A 20,996-nucleotide genomic window follows, 5' to 3' on the forward strand; every position below is an offset into this window, starting at 1 on the left:
GTGTGACCCGTTCACTTGTGGATTACGTTATACAGCACTAGTAATAAATATTCCCAATACTAGAAGAATGGTAAGGGGTAATCGGGATCCAGCTACTGATCAACCCATAGGCAACTCCAAGTCGAGTACTGTACTCGTCATGACTAATCATACTAACGAGGCCAGAATTGTCCGCATGAATACAAGACGTAACTATGATAGTCTCATTACTAATGAGGGAGAGCTTCCTTTAGAGTCTGTACCGAACTTTTTAACGATTAGTAGAGAAAGGGCCTGATTCTAAACATAGGAGGTAGTTGGTGTTGAGCTGTTTCGCAGCCATTGGTTATATGCACGACTAATGATTCGATTATCCCATACGCTAATCGGATGTATAATACATACATTCGATAGGGTACTAGCGGGCAGGCGGAGGGGATACTTTAGCTTACGATTCAGTTTTGCTACAACAGCGGTTCCAGAAAACCGATAAATCAGCGCGCTCAACTGACAATCAAAGTCGGAGCACACTAATACTCAGTCCGCTAAGGTTGATGGTCGGTCCCCTCGTCGTGAAGTACCGCAATCCTTACGGGCTTGGTTTCATTCAAGGATGAAAAGACTCAGCTGCCCGCACTCGACCGCTCTGCACCATGGACGACTGGCGCCGAGGCTGCCGTTTTAGTCCACACCGGAATTCCGTCATCCAGACTCAGCCCCGCGCTCGCGGCGACGCGATGCTTGATCCTCGAGACCTCCAGGTCCGCGGCTAGGCTGAAGATATTGATCGGGTATTCAGACTTAGAGTGCCTGGAGATGACGGCGTGTCGACCACCATCCCCGGCCTCGAGATTCGTAACCTCGCTGAAGAAGTGGTGGACACTGCTGCTGTAAGCGCCATACACCAACTGCTGCTGCTGCCGGTGTTGATCGAACGAGTCGCGCAGTAGGCGGAACACGGTCTGCGCAAGGTACCCATGCCTCGCCATTGACCGGAGGCTCTTTGCACCTAAGCTCGATAGTCTCGAGTCAGTTGATGCTGAAGTGCTGCTTAACGTAATGATATTGTTAATGACAATACAATGTGATCCTGCTGGACACCTGCCGAGAGTTCCAAGCATATTAATTCAGCAGAAAATATTTCGCAGCCATTGCGATTTCGTTTCTCTCTCGGGTGCTCCTACATATCTTGATTATTTTTCGTCTGTGTTTTCGCATGATTGACTGGACCAATCTGCCACCTTGCCCCTAAGCCTGATCTTTCTAGTTTTATGACGCCAACCACCCTCATCACACGTGCACACCAGAAATGGCAGCACACAAAGATGTCGCTTTCTCCAGGGTCGGCATGCTCGGAGTCGGCAGCATGGGCTCCATGACGACGCTGCTCATGGTCGAGGAGGGGTGCCACATCTTCTTCTTCGATCCCAGCGAAGAAAATATAAAGACACTTGACAAGCAGGAGCACGAGCTTCAGCTGCACGAAAAGATCACCCGGTGCAATAGCTACAGCGAGGTCTGCGAGAAGATTAACGACGAGGGGAAGCCTCGCGTGTTTATCCTAAGCACGCTGCACGGCGGGCCCGCCGACAAGTGCGTCAACAGCGTGCAGCCGCCGCTCGAAAAGGGGGATATTATCATCGACCGCGGCAATGAGCACTGGACGAACACGGAGCGGAGGCAGGCCAAACTTGATGCGTTGTGCGTACATTATGTACGGTCCGGTATATCGGGAGGGTACTAGAGCACGAGACACGGCCCGTCGATATCACCGGGTTTCAGCGGAGGCCCTGGAGAAAGTGATTCCATTCTGAGGACGATTGCAGCACAGGACAAGAACAGGAAGCCGTGCACTGTCGAGGTTGAACCAGGCGGTAACGGACACTACGTCAAGATGGTGCACAATGGTATTGAGCAGGGTATGATGTAGGTGAGTATGATGCTCTTCGATATGCCACCCACAAGTTTAGCTAACGAAGAGACAGGTTGTTGCTGAGGTCAGGATGCTCTTCACCAACGGCCTTGGTCTCCCGGAAGACGACGTCTCACAGACCTTCAAGAAGTGGAATGCTGAAGGCCCCTTGCACGATTGCTTTTTAGTTGCAATCGGCGTCGAGATCGAGCAGTTCAAGGGCAAGGAAGGGCAGTACGTGCTCGCATCCGTGCGAGACAAGGTTGCCCAGGATGTGGACGAGGAAGAAGGAATAGGCACATGAACGTGCGAAGCCCTCGCTCTGCGCGTCCCTGCACCGTCAATCCTGTCCGCTCACGTCTTCCGTTGCGCGTCCGCAGACCTCGCCCAGCGGATCAAGAATCGGAAAGCCACGGGGTCCAGGTTTAATGCTCAACCTCTCAATGTGCAGGACAAAGAGATATTTGTTCGAAACCGTACACGGGGCGACGTACTTCTGCTTCCTTGCTTGCCTCGCCCAAGGCATGGACATCATCCGCGCCAAGGACAAGCAAAAGAACTGGGGTCTCAACTTCTGCGCCATCATGCAGCTCTGGCGCGGCGGGTGCATCATCCAGGCGGACTACATCACAAACCTGATCGATAAGTTGTACAGGAGTCATGGACACGACAAGGAAGACCTGCTAGCCAATAGTGAGGGAGGCAAGGAGTTGGCGGCCAACTTCGCTGCCACCAAGGAGACACTGCTCAGGGGCGTCCAGGCAGATGCGTTTGTGCCGTCGTTGAGCCAGAGCGTCGAGTACTACAAGTACATGACGTCCACGAAGCTACCTACGCAGTTCATGGAGTCGCAGCTGGACTACTTTGGGCAGCACATGTTTGATACGCAGAGTGATCCAGTGGGCGGGCGGGAGAAGGGGAATCACCACTTTCAATGGCACCCAGCGCGAGGGATCACGGGTGAGTAGCACGAGTAGGGAGAGACTAAAAGGGAACATGGAGACACGGAGCAGAGTAGAGCTGGCAGTGGTGAGGACAGAAGCGGCTTGGAACAAGTAACGGGCGGAGAGTGTCACAGCATGCACCTGCATTCTCAAGCTTGCAACTTGGTAAATTATGTTTTGAACGCAAGGCTCTACGTAATGCCTGTATCTTCCCAATCTTCCGTAGCCAACACTCAACGGTTTCCTTTTGATCAACCGTGTCCTCCTCGTCCTCGGGTTCAGAAAGAGCTCCCCGTGGCTCGCACTAATTATCAGATACTAATCCTTTCTGCTGCCCTGCATGGAGCCCACATCATGACCCGCCAGAAGTTCGCGAAGGGCTTCTTCCACCTGCCGCTTCCAATTCATAGTCAAGACTTTCACACGCCCTCGCTTATCTCTAAGCTGTTCGAATCGTCTGTGTCGTGTGCAGTCGTCCAAAATATATCGCCATTATTCGAGTCGCATGACGTGACTGCACCATTAGCTCTACTAGGTGCACACTTTCTGCTTTCATTAATACAGTCTTTCTTAATAATTTTATAAGGTTTGGTGGTGATGTCTTTATAATTTGTTAAAGTCTTTACGTAGTGCTCGTCAGTTATCAAAGATCCGCTGCTACAAACTACACATCGATCTGCATCTATTGGTCATTGCGGTCCCCAGTACTAACGAGGTGTCGTGGAGACAAAAACTATTAATGTCGAGTATCAAAAACGCTGCCACTGTAGAACTGCATATTACATTCGCTGGGCATTCCAGTCTACTGTCCACCATGACACGGCTAAAATCTATCTAAACCGCCGTGGCTCTGTGTGTCGCAGGAGAGTGAAGAAATAGCGGTAGACCCTCAACCAATATCATTGATAATGCTTGAATCAAGAAAATCGCGAAGAAGAGCCATGTCCTCAAAAAAGCTCGCCGTAGTTTTCCACACTCGAACCATCGGCATCCTTCAAGGCCATTTCCAGGTCGCCTACGAATGGTGCCCGGATTTTATCATCGACCCGCTCCAAGCCACTGCGCTCGATACACTGTAAGATTCGGCGCGCCTTCTCTGCTGGCATGCCTGTCTTGCGAAGCGTGATCTCAAGGAGGCTTTTGCTAATGGCTTCTGAGATGGGATATGGACGCCGCAGGATTTCGTAGTCATGGATACAGAGCAGGAAGTATAAGTGCCAGTCTGGATCCCGTGGTTTCTCGAGCATGGCATTTACGAGATACAGTAGACCCGTATGCCAGAGGATCGAATACGTCGACGCCTCATGGCGGCCTCGATATTCCATAATAAGGCGCTTAAGCTGGTTGGCTGAAGCCTTGTATGCATAAATTGCATGGTTGTCTTCAGCTGCAAATGTCGTAAGACGCTTGCCCGCTCTGTCCTCTTGGCCAATGAACGGGCGGAGGAGGTCCATAAGAGCAGCGTGTATCCATATACTAAGATAGGACTAATCAGTAAGGTGGAAAAGTGTAAGAATGGGTTTAGAATTATGCCGAGCAGGTCAGAGAGGTGTTCTCTTACTGGAGCACATGAACGTGTGATGGACGTGAATCTACCAGAGCAAGAACGTCTGGAAGACGCGAAGTCCAGGCGAGGATTTCTCGGAATTTATGCTCCGTTAGCTTCCACTTCTGGTCTCTTGGAGTAGCATCCATCCTACTTGGGTAGTATACCCAGAGAAATTCGTGTAACATGCTCCAGAGCTGGCACAGTGCCGTAAAGGCAACGCCAACTGAGGTTGAAATGTCCAAGGGGGTGTTGTCATCTGTAGCTGAAAGCGGCGACTGCCGTGTACGGCCACTAGACCAGCGGTCCAATATGGGGAGTGTTGGCGTTTGGTCAATCGCAACCACCTCGGGTTGGCGGTAAAAGAGCGAAACAACCCTGGGAGCGATTGGTAAGCTAGGAAGATTTGGAATGAAGCATTGCGCATGCAGCCTTACATCCTCCAGTTGAAGCTGCTCCAGGCAGCATGACAGCACATGCGGTCATCCTCAGTCATCTCTTCAGTCGTCTTGCGGGCGATTGGAGACTTTCCGTCGAAGAAGCCAAGCTTTTGACCAATGTTTGTGGCCTGCTGCATGAAACGGACAACATCATGATTTGCCGTGGCTCGTGAGCGAGATACTCATAAGCACAAGAGCCGAAATAGTGGGCAACGATTCGTGCTCACTCTCATGGGAAGCAAGACGACTAGCTTCGCTCCAGAAAGGCACAATGAGGTAAGATGCTCGCCTATCCAGCGCACTATACATCTGCTTTAGTCGGTGTCAGTCGCGCGATTCGTGTTGGCGGGGTACTATCTCTGGAGGCAGGGACGTATACAGCTGAAGTACATAAGCGTGCTCACGAGGAACGAAGGGCAGTATCGCGTACGGTGTTCTACTAGGTCGGCTATAAAAATGTCTGCGTCAAACAGTCCGAGTAGGGATGGTCGGTCTCGAGGTACAGCGACAATGCCTGAGCCGCAAAGCTATTGGCGACGTCAACATTAGTCCAAAAGCTAATGTCGAGCTTCTTAAGTCGTCGGTCGTAAAGCTCGGGGGTTTTGGCCGGGCTGCCGCCGGCCACGAGCGGGAACCGATATTGCCTGACAGCAGAGTCGACGTCGATAGGCGGAACATCTTCAAATTTGGAAAACCAGCTTATCCTTGGAGAATGTAGGTCTCTAGATCCAGACCCGGTACGAGGTCGCGAGGGTGCCCCATGATCATAACCTTGTAACGAAGGCTCGCCTCCAGGGGGTTTGTAGGAACTCATGAGATGGCTATGGCGGAGGGCTGTGGCGGGAACCGGATTCTTAAGATAGGCATTGGGATATGTTGCCAGCAACTCGCTCTCTAGGGGCAGAGGAACGGGCCTTGATTGCAGCTCGACGCCGAGGGGTTCAGTATCGTGCTTAATGGAGGCCAGGACAACACCCTCATCCGGCTGGGAGCGCAGGATGGCGAGAGCAGTATGTGCCTGGCTCAGAGACAGTGAGCGGAGAAGCTCGAGTATCTTCCCTCCTGGATCCATGCTTGGGTGCTTGTACTGGCAGGCAGTGGTGCCACGGGCAACACAATTTGAGCAGGCCGGCCAAGCGCCATTGCATTTCTTTTTGCGAGCTCGACAATCCACGCATGCTGTACAGCTACTGAGGCGGCGCTTGACTATGCGTGGGCCTGGCGCGCCGGATGGGTTGTCGGTAGACCCAGTTGCCGAGAATTGGGAGGTATCGCGACTCGGGTCGCTGCCGCGGCTGGCTGGGAGCAGAGGCCTGTATGGCTTCGGCATTCTGAAAGGCACCTATGGCGTTGTTTTCGTCGAATGGACACGGGGAAGGCAGGAGGGAGTTGTGGGAGTAGGGGAGGGGGTGGACGGCCGAGGGCACCAGACGCTGCATCACCCACGGGGCGAGCAGGGGGGTCGCCTTCGTTCGTGGCGGACCGAGCGAGCCGTAGTGGGGTCATCTTGGTGAGGGGCCGCGATTGGCGGAGCAATCCCGAAGGAATCTTGCCACGTTGGTGGTGCCCTCACCAGACGTGCCACACAATCTGTCTCCATTTACCATGGCTCGCGTTGGCTGTCCGGTTTCGGCCTCGGCAAGATAGTAGTCAATGGATTTTCACTCTAAGCAAGCCACGCTTTCATCCTTCTCGTCCGTATAAGAATGCATCGCCTGAACTGTCCAACACGGGCCGCTGGAAACGAATTGCCAAAGTTCGATTAGGTTATTAGGGCACTTGACTACATGCTGGTGGTAGTGTAAACTGAGGTTATTGGCTTTATTTCAAGGCCCCCGCGTGGACAGCTTGGCGTAGCTAAATCATCTTTCACCAGAAAGTCCGAGCCAATACTGCTCAGTGGTCGAGTCCGAATAACAAGTTGCTAGGATGTCTCGGAGGATGAGCTCCGGAAGTGGAGAAGATTGCGGCTCGTTGAGCAAAAACATGGAAAGGCGAAAGACAAGTGTGAGAGCTCTGACCACCAGCCGTCGTACGACCATGAACATCCCTGTGGCTAGGTATCTTTGGTCGGCAGGACAGTGGACCACCAAGGTGTAAAGGGGGGTATGCTGTGTAAGCCAGCAGCGTGATGATGTAATATGCAATCGCGTCGGACATGGCGATCGTTCCTGTGCCCCTTTGTGTGTTCACAGACATCCTGTCCCCAAACACGGACATGCTCTCGGGACCTAGGACTGGGGGGAAAGGATGCAATACGCTGTGCGTGGATTTTACAGACCTTGGGTGGGTGGACTAGACGAAACGCGGGATTTTCATCTGTCTGGTGGAGCAGAAAATGAAAATCCCTGTTTCGGACTAGACGGTGGCGGGCGTGGCGTCTCACGAAGCGCTAGCCTCCACTTCGGTTCCACATCTTCCCCCAAATCAATTTCTTGTAATCTGAGCCGAGAGACTCCCTATCAGTGGCAGGGCAAGTCAGGAGGGGGGCTGGGGCGAGAGGGGTGCGCTACTCCGCGAGCGGGAGATCTAGCAGATGTAACCCTCGCCATCACTAGGTTGGACGTCTGTGGGCCATGTCGCCAAGTCCCACAGGAGACTGACTGGCGGAGGAAGACAGGCCATAAAATACGATTTCGGCAGCTCGGTATCATGATTGGCATCATAATGACCATACGATCAGACGCAGGTCGACATATGCATTCTTTTCTTTAAGGGGGCAAGATTGGTGGTGGGTATCAGCGAATTAGGACGTCGGTTGAGGAACGGCATTGACAGGGAGAAAATCTTGACACAATTAAAACCAACTGACTTATGTGTAAGTTCTGATTAGTGCTCGACAGGAGCGTAGGCAGACTCTGCTGACGACGTATCCTGTGAACAGCGGTAGTTATGCCCTCGTATTGCACATGCTCTGTAGTGGCAACAGGGTGCTGGAAGCGGAGGTTGGATTAGACGAGGAGACTGTATGCACCTGCAGACCTGGTCCATTTGAAGTTGCAGTGAAGGTTTAGCCGGTCAATCACAAGCTGCAGTCGGACACTTGTGCCGACAACGTCTTGAAGCGTGATTTGATCGCGGAAGTGCCCGGCGTAGGACACCCTGCGGGGTTTATGCAGCATCAGACACATAACCTAAGGGGCATCTAAGGTTTGGCAAGTACTGTATGCGGTAGCTAGTGGACAACCGACCCCTACACCCAGCGTCTGACAGCACGGATCCCGGAGAAACACAACCAAGCGCGTGAAAGCAAGGTGATGTCTTTCTGACGCGCACCCCTCTAGTCCCAAACCCCCTTCGCCTTCCCTACTCTAACCCTTGTCGGTGCCTTGCAAAACTCAAGAACCCCGCAGACTTCCTTCGCGAGCACAGTGGGTTTAAGGTGCTCCTCCGAGTATCTCGAATGTAGCTCTGCGTGCCACGAGCTTCTGCCACACCTTCTTCCTTTCAGATCTTACCGGCGATGAATAGCCAGACGCCACTCCGCGACCTGAGTTCAGCGGATCTTGTAACCATGGGATCTCCCGTCAATGATCTTGATTTCGTCTCCCAGCAAAAGGAGCTGTGGCAGGAATTTGACGCTTGTGGTTCCTTCCCCTGGGGCTGGCCCAGAGTGAATGGAGGCAAAGGCGAAGGTCTAGACGAGGACCTCACTATGGTCGACATCGATGAGCAGACCATGGTAAGCATGGCCCCACAAACTTTGGCGTTCCGCTAGGTGATCGCTTGATGTTAATTTTAGCTTTCGTGATATTCCAGAATTGTGTAGACGAAGCCTCTTTGCCATGCTTAGCACGATATCCATCATCATGGCTGACCATGCCCGAGCGAATCACTGAGGATTTCGCCATTATCCAAAGTCCCACCCTTACCCTCAACTCCAATCGAGGATCTTTCGCCTCTTCAAGTACAACCACCGGATGCACCACAAACGACGCTGATACTGGGTCCGCGACCGAGATGAAGCCTCGAACGCAGCGCGAACGGAATCGTATAGCCGCAGAAAAATGCAGGAAAAAGTCTAAAGTCAAGGCAGAAGTACTGAAGGAGCAGTGCAGGGAGCTGTCTGAACGGAACCGGCATCTGCTGGAACAGGCTCGGTCCCTGCAGAGCGAGGTCCTGGACCTGAAGAACGAGCTACTGAACCAAGGGAACTGCAGCTGTGAGCTCATGAGCGGATATGTATTGCCAAAGTTTCTTGCTACCGTGCCTACCAGCCCTCCTTCCCTCCTAGCCAGCCTGGACTAGCTGGGGTGCACACATACTGTGGTGATAATGCTAGAGGGTGTGGCTACTAAATCTTTTGGGCTTGTCATTTGTTGGGTACCTCAAAAATGGAATCAAAGCAGAAGCAAATGAGTGGCAAACCCTGCGCATGGGGGCGGAATTCGTGCATTATGGGAGCATCAGCACATCCCAGTGCTAATAGTGCCTTCTAATGCGATGCCTCTTCAGTACTAGATCCCAGGCAGCCTTGGTGAGTAATAGACTCAAAAGTGAGGAGCAGTCCGAGCCACTAAGACATCCATGTCAGGATACCCTCCCTATCGTATCGAAGAAGGGTGGCGAGGAAGATATTACTGTCTCGATCGTCGGCACCTGGGAAGGAGCACGCTAAATTGGCTCATAAGAGAGAAGGAAAGCTCGCACCTCCAGGAGTTAACCTCCCGAACGGCCGTTTGGGAAGATGGGCTTCCCCGTAAGCAAGGCAGAGAGGCCCCCTTCAAGATCACAGGGCGGACTGCGCAGTCTTCATTTCAGTGCTCTATTAGGGGTAGGTGGGTTGTAGGCGACACTCCGGAGAGGCTAAAAAGCGAATCCTTGCATGGGCGTGGGCAAAAGTCCGAAACGCGAGAGCAGCGCGGCGCGTGAGGGTGGCACAAGAAGGTCACTGCCACGTTCCTTCCATTCCACCGCGGTGGCGAAGGCCGCGCCGATGGTGGTCAACTTTTGGTCTCCCACATTTGTCTGAAATTCTCGTTCGCTGCAAACGCAAACACTGCTGCGAAAGATTAGCGAAGAACTCCGCTCTGGTTGCCGGGAAGCATTTTAATCTTCTCGACGCATTGTTCGAGAAGATATTTGCCATGAGTCTGCTGCTAGACGCGGTGATGGAAACCTTATTACTTATTGGTGAGGCCGAGAGGCACGCGAGTAGCTTCTTCCACTACTATTCACGATCTTATAAAAAAGCTCGCGCGATTCTACGGACCAGACGGTCCGGTCAAAGATGGAGGAGTTAGTTAATCCGCAGGAATGCCTGATCCGAAGTCGTACAGTAGGCTGCTAGAAGAACAGTACCGTCTCTGATTGTACACCGTGCTCGTAACAGCCGCTGGGTCGCGGTCTCGCGCGATCCGCCCAGCCAGCAGGATAGGATCACTGTATTTCCTTTCGTTTTGGCAGACGGTGCCTTCCAACTCGACGCTGCTTCATCTATTATGATCTTCTGGCTGCCCAGCAAATGGCAAGCGTATCAAGTGTATCTGTATCTCATCACTACTTGGATATCAGGTACGGTACCCCTCCGGGCTGTGAGCATAACGATGCTTTGAATCAGCCGGCTCAGCCACCATTGTTGATGCGGTACCAGCTTGACACTGTTAGCCTTTGCTGCGGTGATTTAGCAACACGTCTATGGTCCCTGGAAATTACCATCAGCGATTTGCTAGCCTACGCAGCAGCCCCTTCTCCCTTCTCCAGGGAATCAGTCGTCCAGGAAGAGACAGCGACCTTCCGTCCCGAGGTACTAAGAAATCAAGTCTCGAGTAGCGCCGCCCCCTGACATGATCAGCGACACTTCAGCTGTCCTGTTTGGGGCCCTTAGCCTTGCGTAACTACCATCCGCGGGTGCCCCTGGCTTGGCTTGGAGGACAACCCACATGAGAGGCACGCCAACTTTGTTCGGGGCCAAAGCCCCCCCCCCCCCCCCCCCCCCCACGGGGGGTCCCGGCCACAAACAAGGAGATGACGATAGCCCGTGGGAGAAGAGAGAACATGTGAGATACATATATGCAATGGTCTCCCACTGTGTACATCAGCTCCAAGCTACACCAGCCCACAAATCTCAAAGAATGTAACCTGTCGGAAAGTCTTGAGGTTTGAGCCACATTGTCAGACGACGCGGCTTTGTGAGCCGATCATACAGCCACAGTCCAGATGTATCTCCCATCCACACCGCTAGAAACCAGCAGTCACAAATAGGACTAGGTCAGTGCGGGATGGAATGCGCTTCCACACAGCCAGTGCACTGTAAACAGAGCCTTTCAGCACAGCCAGGGGTAATGCAACTCGTTTAACTTAGAAATATCATATCTGCTAGTAGCGTAGCTGACGACGCCACGAGGCCCGAGCGTTACCCTCGGCTACGAAACACAAGATCAGGGCTAGGCGTTACAGACTGCGTGCATGCTGTGGGTGCCTGTGTTCCGCTCTGATCCTCGCATCACCACACAATAGCGTGTCACCCGACTATGGCCACCGATCCAAGCTCGTCGAGCCGCCGTCTTCTTCGCCCACTACTTCCCCGACTTCGCCCCGACCAGGCTGTAGCGCCTCCAGATTCCGACGAGCCGCATCCCCGTCGGGTCAATGCCGCGTGTGAGCCCTGCCGCGCACGCAAGGTCAAGGTAAGAAACACCCTCGGTCACAGCAACGGATGGTGATATCTACTGGTCGACACGAGCATTCGCTAACCTCGCCGTGTGCCAGTGCGATGCCGGACGCCCGTCCTGCTCCAAGTGTGGCGCCCGCCGGTACGAGTGCGTGTACGACACAGCGCCCGCTGAGCGGCGCTCCGATGCGCTTAAGCGTATGCTCAGCGACATGGAGAGCCAGCGGGATGCTTACAAGAACCTCTTTGACGCCCTCCAGACTAAAAGCGAGGCCGAGGCCGCTGAAATCTTCCGGTGCGTCCGCCGGGGCGCTGACATTGCCGCCATCTGGCGTTACGTCGAGGACGGCGACCTACTGCTCCAGCTTCGCCTAGGCTCCGGAGACGCGGATACAGTACACATTCCCAAACCTGAGGCAGATGCCGGCCTTTCTCTCGCGCAGTAGCCTCTATGCCGAATCGCTCATCTAGAGATCCACCTCCTGAGCGCTCCTCGCAGAGCCGGTGACAGGGCTGCCGGCCCTGTTGGACGACGACCCCTATCTTGCCCCGTGCCACGCGGCGGAGATTGTCGACCCGGGCTTTGGCTTCGCAAAAGCAGCAGCCTGGGCGAGCGTCGTCGACAGCTACCGCTTCTTTGTCACGCTGCTCAAGGCCTATTTCCAGGTCACGCATCCCTTCTGGCCGGTGTTCCACAAGGACTTCTTCTCGATGACCTAGTTTCGAGCCAGCACCAGTTCTGCTCTCCACTTCTCGTCAACGCGGTCCTCGCTGCTGCCTGTGTAGGTTTTCAGCGGCTGTCCTGCTTTTCATATGTTTTCGACCAATTATTGACAGTACCCTGTTCCCGACTCTTCAGCACGGAGCACCATCGCGAACCGTGCCGACCTTTGGGATCCGCAGTCTCGAGTGCCGCTTGCTGGACGAGTCCCGACGACTATTCGAGCTCGAAGTAACTGTACCCGCCAAGCTCACCACCGTCTAGGCTGGTTGTGCTCTCCATTGCCAACGACCCCAACGGGTGCGGCAATGTGGGCAATATGTTTCTTGTGCAGGCTGTCAGGTGCGCCACTGAGCTCGACCTCTTCTCGACGCCGGATCCGACTTTAGGCAGGAGGGCTGCAATGTCGCGCTCCTTTACAGCCTGGCGGCTGTTCAGCTGCAGCCGTAAGTGCCATGGATTTTGTCCAGCTTAGGACTTGCGCTGACTTTGGTGTGTTTGTGTGTCCGCAGTGTCTACCGCTTTCACGTCTTCAAGTCGCCCCTGATAGTGTCACCACCACAGGCTCCACTGCCCGACCCCGAAACGGACGAGGGCTGGTACGGCGAGATATGGCTGCGATACCCGGGCGGTCAACTTCTTTTCCCTCTCGACTTTGGCTACTCGTTCGAGGCCGCGTGCAATTTCCGTTTGATCATCAACGAGCTCGGGTCCTCCTACTTTGGCGTCAGGGGGCAGCTGCGGAAACTCTCGCTCTCTCAGGCCTTGCGCTTCCACAACAGGATGCTCCAGTGGTATCAAGGACTCCGGACACAGATATCACCCACCAACATCATCAAGTACCCTCACCAACTCAAGATCCAGTCAGGCGAGCCCCGGGCAATCCACGTGATCGCAACAGGCCATGTTCACTAACCCTGCCACAATAGCATGCACAACTACCACGTCGTCGTGCTCATGTTCCAAGGCAGTCGTCGCGAGGCCGGCGACGGTCGCGTCTGGGCTCACCATGCCTGAGGATGTCAACCCACAGCACATCCTCACCAGTGTCAAGAACTGTATGGAGCTCCTGCTGCGACTCTATTTCCTACACCACGGCTTCGAGTTTTTTGAAATGATCCTAATCCACCTCATTCTACACACTGGGTTTATCTACCTCAAGGAGCATCTAGCAACGGCCAAGACTGCCAACAGCAGCAGTCCCCACGGCAGCACATCTAACTCGATACCCTCAGACCTTGAGCAAGACAGGTAATCCCTGATCGTGCTTGCGGCCAAGGGCCTGCACGACCAAGCCCTGAACTGCTACCTGGCCAAGGCCACTTTCGTCATTTTTCGAGGACAACATGCGCGCCGAGAACCTGTGGCCGAGAACCTGTGGCATATGCACGGCCTGTTACCCACCAGCGAGTGGGAGGACTACGATGCAAGTAGGTCCCTCGTCGCCGTCCAATTGCGCTCCGCGTGGCCCGGTGGCGACTTCGACCTCGATGACGACGTTGAGAGATTCAGGCTGAGCAACCGCCTCAGAGACACTGTTGAGACGGCGCCGCCGACGGGACCCGGTGTTGCTGGTGCACCGAGCGAGACTGATGCCAATTAAAGCCAACCGTTGGCTTTTCAAAGTGACCACAGCCGGACTATTGATTAAGCTAGTTGCTTCATTAGTGTCGTCTTTCGGGTCGAGGCACGTCTGCGCATTGACACTGTGCAGCGAACCGCATGCGTGTAACACGCTGCCGTGGCTGCGCGTGTCTTGGGATTCGCGGACTCTGCCCTGTTCCATCACTACACCGAGCACATCATACACAACGGCTCGGGCCCAGTCACAGAAACATCCTTGCCACTGTCCAAGGAGCTGCTAGGTACGTCTTTCTCTGGACAGGCTGCGCTTCTTATGTTAGCCGAGCAGTTACTATGTTCCTAAATGCGTCAGTGGAGACGATCGCTAGAGTAAGAGGAGCTAATAACGGCTTCTCTGTAAACGCTCTAGCGTTCTATGCGGCTGTGACCATGTAGAGGTGAGTGAAGCGCGGACATTGCCGCTCAAGTTTATGCACTTCGCATAGCGTTATGCTCGCAAGTGCGGACGCGCATACGCTGATGTGAAAGGTACAGGCTCGGTGATGGCCGTGGCAGGACCCACGGTAGTAGTTCTAGGGGGTGTCATCAACATTACACTGCACCAGCGGGCAACCCCAGGTGGACCGCGCAGCTTGTTGCCCAAGTTTGGGCCTCCTCCAATCATCGCCAACACAGGCTGGCGCGTGTGCCGCGCTTGCTTTGTGAATCTCTAGGATTTCCCCACCCCACAGCCAGCCTGGGACTAGCGGCCGGTGCAGCTCGGCGTCGCTGCCGACACCTCCTGCCCGCCTTGTCATAAGTCCGCCAGGTCACAGATTGCGTCGCTCTACCCTTACTTTTTCTGCTCTCAGCTGTCCCGCAGCACGCCAGCAGCATCCGACACTGCTTCCCAGAGCACAATCGCGACGGCAAGGTCACCTGCGTCCCTGTGGCCCACCGACTGTCATCACCGCCACTGACAGGGACTCCGAGTCTCACTGCCAACCGAGAACTGCGCCCTCCTATCGTATCATTCCTCCGGCTTGGGAGCTCCACCAGCAGCCCAATTCTTGAGAGCAATACCATTGTTGTCGCCAATTGGCATTCCCGCGACCAGCACCCCCTACCTTCAGCATTCGCGTGTAGTGCGCGTTCGTCGTCGTTACGAAATAGACTTTCGTCTGAGCACGCGAACGAGTCAGTCGTGCCGTCGTGGCCAAGGACGTAGCTTTTGTGCTTCGACCGCTGCGCTGATCTCCAAGCTGGTATCGATAAAGTCTGCTCCTTGTCAAACCTCAACCGCGTAGCCAGTGTCTTTCTTAACCCCTGGCCGCAGCTGCCGAGCCGGCCGCCTCGCTTGCGAGCGGGCCAGTCTACTCGCTGTCTGACGCTCAACGATGCCGATCGACCGCTCGATAACACGATAAAATGGAGGATGGTCACCAGTCTCCAGTCCCCGGCAATGCGCCGCGGCATCGCTCCATCTCCGAGAACCCTTCCGCAGGCAAGAAGCACGAAGACCCTAACAACTCTCCGCCCGACTCGTCGAACCCGGACACGGAGTTAGGCAGCGCGACGGCCAAGTCGTCGGCGGCGCAGGAGAATCAGCCTAAGCGGAGGCGAGGCCTCGGCGTCGTGACGCCCAATGCGTGTACAGAATGCCGCACGAAGCGCGCCAAGGTATGTGGTTTGCGTCCTTTCCAGAAACCGGTGGTCGCCTTCGAGTTCTGGAGCCGTGATTTTAGTGACGGGGAAGATTCGCTTGGGAAGAGGACTAAGCTGCCGTCTCGTAGTGCGACGGACGTAGACCCTGCGGGCGCTGCAGATCCCAGAAAGACGTCGAATGCGTGTACGAGGTACCTGTCCGCCAATCGAAAGAGAGCCTACGCACCGAGATCGACGCCCTACGTCGTGAGAAACGCCAGAGCGACAGCATTCTCTCGGCCCTGCATCGCCCCAACCTTGCGAACGAGGTCATCCAGCGGCTTCGAACAGGACACAAAGTTGAGGACATAGCAGGCTGGTTGAACAACTACCCGCCAGGTGAGGCACCTGGACCGGTCCCCAGTATCAGCCAGTTGAGCAATCTCTCCCGCACGAACGAGCCTATGACCGGCATCACGCTCCCTCCCCTTGGGGGCTATCCCGGCATTATTGGGAGCCTGAGCAGTTTCGTCCCGTCCCCAGTCGCACCCGGTTCTATTTCGAGTCAGCATCACCACTCGTTCCGGCAGAGTCAGGATTTGGGGACGAATAGCCCCTGGGATTTCTCATTACAAAGCCAGGGTTCAGGGCGCAGCGACTCGTACGCAGACAGCATGCAATCGTCAGCGCAGCCGAGGATGCCCAGAGTGGGAAACTGGATCCAGTTGCACTCGCCAGCAGATAGCGGACCGCGATATCCAGGTGTCGAGCAGGTCTCGGCAACACCAGGCGCCGGGCACTCGAGAACGACGCCCAGCACCTGGACACACGTGACACGCGATGTCGCACTTGTACAGCATCTTCTCGCGCTGTACTTTTGCTGGGAGTACCCGACTTTTGCGTCGCTCAGCAAGGAGCACTTCCTCACAGACTTCTGGGCCAACCGGCCTCGATTCTGCTCGCAGATTCTGGTCAACGCGCTGCTGGCACTCGGTTGCCGGTTCTCAACCCCTTCCTATCCTCGCGCCGACCCCAACGACCCCTACACTTCGAGTGACCACTTCTTCCGGGAAGCTCTCCGGTTATTCCACCAGGAGAAGAGTCATCACACCTTGACCACAATCCAGGCGCTCGGCATCATGTCTATAAGGGAGGCCAGCTGCGGACGGGATTCCGAGTCGTGCTACTACGCAGGGCAGAGCATGCGCCTGGCGTTCGAGATGGGTTTGCACTATGTCGATAACAACAGGGACGAGGACGAGGTTGTTGTGCAGTTGGCCACCTTCTGGGGGGCTTTCGCGCTGGATCAGTGAGTCTCTCTTGCTCGAGGTCGACAGATGTGTCCCTGGAGATATCCCTGACATGTTTTATTACTAGGGCTTGGTCACTCGCGACAGGGTCTATGCCGCAGAGCTCGATGTACCCGCGCTTGCCGCCCAAACCCGCCATTGTCGATGATGTGGAGGCGTCGCAGTGGAAGCCGTACACCGATGATGGTAAGTTCTTGACCATTGAGCCCAGCCTTCCAGTTGATACAGTACTGATCAGATGTGGGATCGCCAGGCTCCGATAACTTGGGCGCGCCGCTGCAGCCGTCGCGCGAGCAGCCGTCCAACGTGCGCTCCGTGTACAAGTGCTTCTGCGAGCTGAGCGAGCTGGTTCGCCAATCGCTCTATGTCCTCCACTCTCCAGGGAGGCCCGTGACAAGCAGAGACCTACTCAGTAGTTATATACAATACCTGAACTGGTACGAGAGCATACCAGAGGTGCTCCGGTTGGGGCATAACTTTACCCCAGCTGTGCTCTTCGCACAGTGAGTCTCACCCAGTGTATTGGCCGGTCATCTTAACTATCAGCGCTGACCGGATCTGCAGCATGTACTACCATTTCGCCATACTACTGCTCTTTCGGCCCTTGATCAAGCTACGCATTATCGGGTCGAGCATCTCACCACGAGATGTCTGCTCACAAGCAGCAGATGCTATCCAGAGTCTCCTGCGATCCTACGCACAACTCTACACGCTAAGACGCACACCGTCATTCGTGCCGTACTTCCTCCTCACCTCGTCCATCATGCATCTGGCCCTCGGAGCCAAGACCACTGATGGGCAGGACGCCGACGCCGACGCGATGTCTCGCACACCCGGCACGACGAGCGAGGAGCGATCCAACCGTGACCAGTTAATCCGATCAGAGTCTGAAACGGACAGATCCGAGAAGTCATCACGTGGGGGGATGAGTCGTGGCGGGCACGTCGACGAACGGGCTGCGCAGGCACTCGCACAGGGTATTGCCGACCTCGAGGAGATGGCCCCGTGCCACAACTTTGCCGAGCGGGCACTGCACATCCTGCGATATCTCGCGAAGAAGTGGAAGGTGGACATCGACATGCCCGAGAAGCCTGACATGTCGCCAGGCGCCGCAGAGAGGCTCATGAGGCCGAACACGAGCGTGCTCAACTTCTTCTCGCCCAACATGAGCGAGGGCGACTTTGTGTGCGACTGGCCGGCCAAGTCGCCTAGGGCCGCTGTGATGGCCATGCCGAGCGTGGAGGCGCAGATCGACGACCTGCAGAAGGTGAGAGGCAACATGGGTCCCCCTTTGCAGCCGTCGCCCGGCACGAACGAGGCGGGCCTGCCGATGAGGGGAGCGTCGTCGACGGGGCCGATGGCGCACGCCGTGGTGAGCGTTGAGAACCCGCTCTTCTGGCCGTTCCCAATGCAGGGGCGGCCCATGCTGCCAGTGGGGAAGCACCTGGAGGAAGCTGGATTCGCACAGCTGTGAGCGCAGAAGCATGTCGAGAGCCAGCTGAATGTCCTGCACCGAACGCAAGCTTCTCTAACGGACTCGTCCCCTTGTAGGATCGACCTTGAAGAATAGTCGAGCTGGAATTCTTGGGGTCGCTAATTGAGTCAGGATGCCGGTCACGAACAATTATCCAAAGCTTTATGGGGCATATGATCGAGCCAAGGCTCCGAGAGGGCTAAGACTTCAGCTCAAATAGTCTATCCTGAGAATGTCCATGCTGCATGTGTCGATTTAACAATGGCGAGAATGCGAGGTATTGCTGCGTCCAACTCGACCAGGCTCGATATGCCGGTGGTAAAGACATTTTTGGCCTTATGAACACCCTATTGTATATACAATTACAGGCATCACCGTCCCTACGTCATGGGGTGGGCATATTTATAAATATCCAAGTCATTGCTCTCGCGAGCAGGCAGCGAGTACAATGCTCGACATTTAAGATCAGACAATTAAGTGTCCTGTTTGGCTGGTGTACCTGTTCTGCGCGAACCGCTGTCGTCCTTGCTTAGACCTGTCGACCGATATGGTTGTGCATTGCTGCCCGGACACTGACGAGCTTACTACAGAGCGGTGGTGCTCGCTCATTGCTGATACTCGCCTCCTTACCATCCATAAGAGCAGCGGCAGCAGCTAAACTCAGCACCTAAGAACGAGCTCAACTTTTTGTGGTGACGCCCTCACCGTGCTATACCAGGATCAGGGGGCCCCAGTCTATTCCAAGTTGGACGGTCGGAACTCGTTCTTCGTTCTCGGGGAAGGGCTACACACTGATGGCCCTTTGATGACAATAATGACGAATATCACCGCTGGACCTCAGGGAAAGAAAAGGTTATTGTTGATTCCCCGACGGGCCGGACCAGACACCAAGTGTCTCCACAAAAAACGTCACAAGTTCAACGTGTTGAGAGGCCAAGTCTGAGACTCGACCACATTGCATCTATCTTCCCGGCCTTTTCTGAGGTTGTTGGCCTCTTTTTTCTTCTTATATTTCTAAATTGCACCAAAGGCAGAGGACTCACCAGGAATTCCACATGGGCGCTCTCATATCCTAGCCTATTCTTTAATCATCTTACGACCAAGCCTCTTCTACGTGGTGCTACGAAGTCTGTCTACCATGTTTTACGAATCGTGGTCCCTTACATCACCACATATTCAGCAGGAGGGACACGTGACGCCGGTTGATACACGAAGTGCAGCCAGAACCACCGCCAATGAGAGTAGCACTCCAACCGCATAACCCCCTTGTCACCAAGCAACATTTCACGTGGACCAAACAGCTCACGGTCTTCAGCACAGTCAGACAGAGGGCAGTTTGATTCTGTTGCGATGCAATACCGTAGCACAAAGTCCGAATATTGGAAGAAAGCGCCATGATCTGTCAAACCTGTCCGCTTTCCACAACACGAGCTTGCGAACCGAGCTCCACATAATAAAGGTGGCTGTTTAGGTAAAGCCAGTCGAACAGCATCCTGCCGGCGGGGAACGGGCATGCATCGATTGTGATTGGTTATTCGAATCTCGAGCAAGTGCGGGGTGAACAGCACAGCCCAGACATTCAGTCACCTGACACTGGGGCCCGTTCAAGCCCCCCTTGGCCCCGAGAACTTTGCACTCACGTTGAACATGTGATATTCTGGTGCATTTCACTTGCGTCCATATGCTCATTGTTGCAACACAGTTGCCGATTAGAAAGTCGGTCATTCGCTGAGTCGTTGATATAATATGTCTATGTACGTTGCGCTAACCAGAAAGAGTCGAGAATAAGGTTGCTGAAAGTGGCTAGCCTCCAGTTCGAGGAACATCGTGGCGACACAGTTCCTGCCTACGCGATATTGTCCCATCGCTGGTATGAACCTGAGCTCTCGTACCGAGATATGTGCAGAATCATCGGCTATGGCCAGAGTGTACCAGAAGCTAAGGGAGAAAGCTTTCGAAAGATTAAGGACTTCTGCTACCAGGCTTCAGAGCAAGGCATCGAATATGTGTGGGTGGACACTTGTTGCATCGATAAGTCTAGCAGCGTCGAGCTGCAAGAGTCCCTTAACTCGATGCAATCATGGTATGCGAAATCGGCAGTCTGCTTTGCATATCTTCGAGATGTCGACCTTCATCACGTTCCAACTCGGAGAGCCTCTCGAAGTCCCAATGAAGGCCAATTGAACAAATCTCTGGAAACTTCCTTCAAGAAGTCCAACTGGTTCACACGAGGCTGGACACTGCAAGAGCTCGTGGCTCCCCGTCATCTCATATTCTTCGACCGACAATGGGCAAAATTGGCGATGCACGAGAAATTCATTCCGCGATCTCTGCCATCACAGGTATAGAATCGCAATGCATCATCAGCACCGGAAGTGGCAGGTGTCAACAACAAATACAAAGAATCGGCAGACGCATGTCTTGGGCCTCCAACGGAATGACCGAAAGAACAGAGGATCGAGCATACTTCCTACTCGGCATCTTTGACATCAGCTTGACCATGCTTTATGGCGAGGGTAACCGTGCATTCGCACGTTTACAAGAGGAGATCCTCAAATGTAACGAGGATGCCTCAATCTTAGTATGGAGCTATCAAGAAGAAGACACAACATTCGCACCGAGCGGTCTCGCCCCGTCTCCCTCGCATTTTCGAAACTACACTGACCTGGTTGGGGAGTTTCGCCCACGAGGGGCCCAGAATCAGGTATGCATCATACGACTAGATCTTCAGATGATGCCAGGGGGCCTGCTGGCGACGCCGAAGGTCTGGCCAGACCCCCTTGATAATCGCAAAGCCTATGCCATCATCGCGGAGGCTGGGAAGAGAGTCGGGAGGCCCCAGAAAGTACT

At 54.5% G+C, this 20,996-nt stretch overlaps 10 protein-coding genes across 10 annotated transcripts; 7 read left to right on the forward strand and 3 right to left on the reverse strand.

Annotated features, from left to right (window-relative positions):
• Window positions 1–602: 602 nt before the first annotated feature.
• On the reverse strand, window positions 603–968 carry B0I36DRAFT_364160 (uncharacterized protein; the record flags this gene model as incomplete). The annotated part of the gene is made up of 1 exon (XM_046158913.1): window positions 603–968. One exon carries the CDS (start codon window positions 966–968, stop codon window positions 603–605), a length of 366 nt encoding a protein of 121 aa, XP_046011936.1.
• Window positions 969–1,288: 320 nt separating this feature from the next.
• On the forward strand, window positions 1,289–2,195 carry B0I36DRAFT_364161 (uncharacterized protein; the record flags this gene model as incomplete). The annotated part of the gene is made up of 3 exons (XM_046158914.1): window positions 1,289–1,680; window positions 1,762–1,876; window positions 1,965–2,195. The coding sequence occupies 3 exons, from the start codon at window positions 1,289–1,291 to the stop codon at window positions 2,193–2,195; spliced, it is 738 nt and encodes a 245-aa protein (XP_046011937.1).
• A 220-nt stretch (window positions 2,196–2,415) lies between these two features.
• Window positions 2,416–2,859, forward strand: B0I36DRAFT_364162 (6-phosphogluconate dehydrogenase; the record flags this gene model as incomplete). Its single annotated transcript, XM_046158915.1, has 1 exon — window positions 2,416–2,859. One exon carries the CDS (start codon window positions 2,416–2,418, stop codon window positions 2,857–2,859), a length of 444 nt encoding a protein of 147 aa, XP_046011938.1.
• Window positions 2,860–3,782: 923 nt separating this feature from the next.
• Window positions 3,783–4,958, reverse strand: B0I36DRAFT_364163 (uncharacterized protein; the record flags this gene model as incomplete). Its single annotated transcript, XM_046158916.1, has 3 exons — window positions 3,783–4,311; window positions 4,397–4,759; window positions 4,819–4,958. The coding sequence occupies 3 exons, from the start codon at window positions 4,956–4,958 to the stop codon at window positions 3,783–3,785; spliced, it is 1,032 nt and encodes a 343-aa protein (XP_046011939.1).
• An 80-nt stretch (window positions 4,959–5,038) lies between these two features.
• Window positions 5,039–6,210, reverse strand: B0I36DRAFT_134682 (uncharacterized protein). Its single transcript, XM_046148272.1, has one exon. The coding sequence runs from the start codon at window positions 6,149–6,151 to the stop codon at window positions 5,270–5,272; it is 882 nt and encodes a 293-aa protein (XP_046011940.1). The 5' UTR covers window positions 6,152–6,210; the 3' UTR covers window positions 5,039–5,269.
• Window positions 6,211–8,153: 1,943 nt separating this feature from the next.
• B0I36DRAFT_385102 (uncharacterized protein) lies at window positions 8,154–9,069 on the forward strand (the record flags this gene model as incomplete). Its single annotated transcript, XM_046161043.1, has 2 exons — window positions 8,154–8,503; window positions 8,650–9,069. The coding sequence occupies exons 1-2, from the start codon at window positions 8,285–8,287 to the stop codon at window positions 9,067–9,069; spliced, it is 639 nt and encodes a 212-aa protein (XP_046011941.1). The 5' UTR covers window positions 8,154–8,284.
• A 2,225-nt stretch (window positions 9,070–11,294) lies between these two features.
• On the forward strand, window positions 11,295–13,070 carry B0I36DRAFT_364166 (uncharacterized protein; the record flags this gene model as incomplete). Its single annotated transcript, XM_046158917.1, has 8 exons — window positions 11,295–11,450; window positions 11,533–11,829; window positions 11,936–12,100; window positions 12,166–12,216; window positions 12,294–12,361; window positions 12,420–12,455; window positions 12,545–12,601; window positions 12,668–13,070. 8 exons carry the CDS (start codon window positions 11,295–11,297, stop codon window positions 13,068–13,070), a joined length of 1,233 nt encoding a protein of 410 aa, XP_046011942.1.
• Window positions 13,071–13,164: 94 nt separating this feature from the next.
• B0I36DRAFT_364167 (uncharacterized protein) lies at window positions 13,165–13,758 on the forward strand (the record flags this gene model as incomplete). Its single annotated transcript, XM_046158918.1, has 2 exons — window positions 13,165–13,406; window positions 13,563–13,758. 2 exons carry the CDS (start codon window positions 13,165–13,167, stop codon window positions 13,756–13,758), a joined length of 438 nt encoding a protein of 145 aa, XP_046011943.1.
• A 1,388-nt stretch (window positions 13,759–15,146) lies between these two features.
• On the forward strand, window positions 15,147–18,146 carry B0I36DRAFT_364168 (fungal-specific transcription factor domain-containing protein; the record flags this gene model as incomplete). Its single annotated transcript, XM_046158919.1, has 5 exons — window positions 15,147–15,398; window positions 15,512–16,671; window positions 16,740–16,858; window positions 16,926–17,175; window positions 17,237–18,146. The coding sequence occupies 5 exons, from the start codon at window positions 15,147–15,149 to the stop codon at window positions 18,144–18,146; spliced, it is 2,691 nt and encodes an 896-aa protein (XP_046011944.1).
• Window positions 18,147–19,930: 1,784 nt separating this feature from the next.
• Window positions 19,931–20,494, forward strand: B0I36DRAFT_246075 (heterokaryon incompatibility protein-domain-containing protein; the record flags this gene model as incomplete). Its single annotated transcript, XM_046150206.1, has 2 exons — window positions 19,931–20,034; window positions 20,098–20,494. Coding segments are annotated over 2 exons (501 nt in total), but the record flags the coding sequence as incomplete, so codon positions are not given.
• Window positions 20,495–20,996: the final 502 nt, after the last annotated feature.

The sequence above is a fragment of the Microdochium trichocladiopsis genome, assembly GCF_020744255.1.
Source record: "Microdochium trichocladiopsis strain MPI-CAGE-CH-0230 chromosome Unknown B0I36scaffold_6, whole genome shotgun sequence".
Taxonomy (NCBI): Eukaryota; Fungi; Ascomycota; class Sordariomycetes; order Xylariales; family Microdochiaceae; genus Microdochium; species Microdochium trichocladiopsis.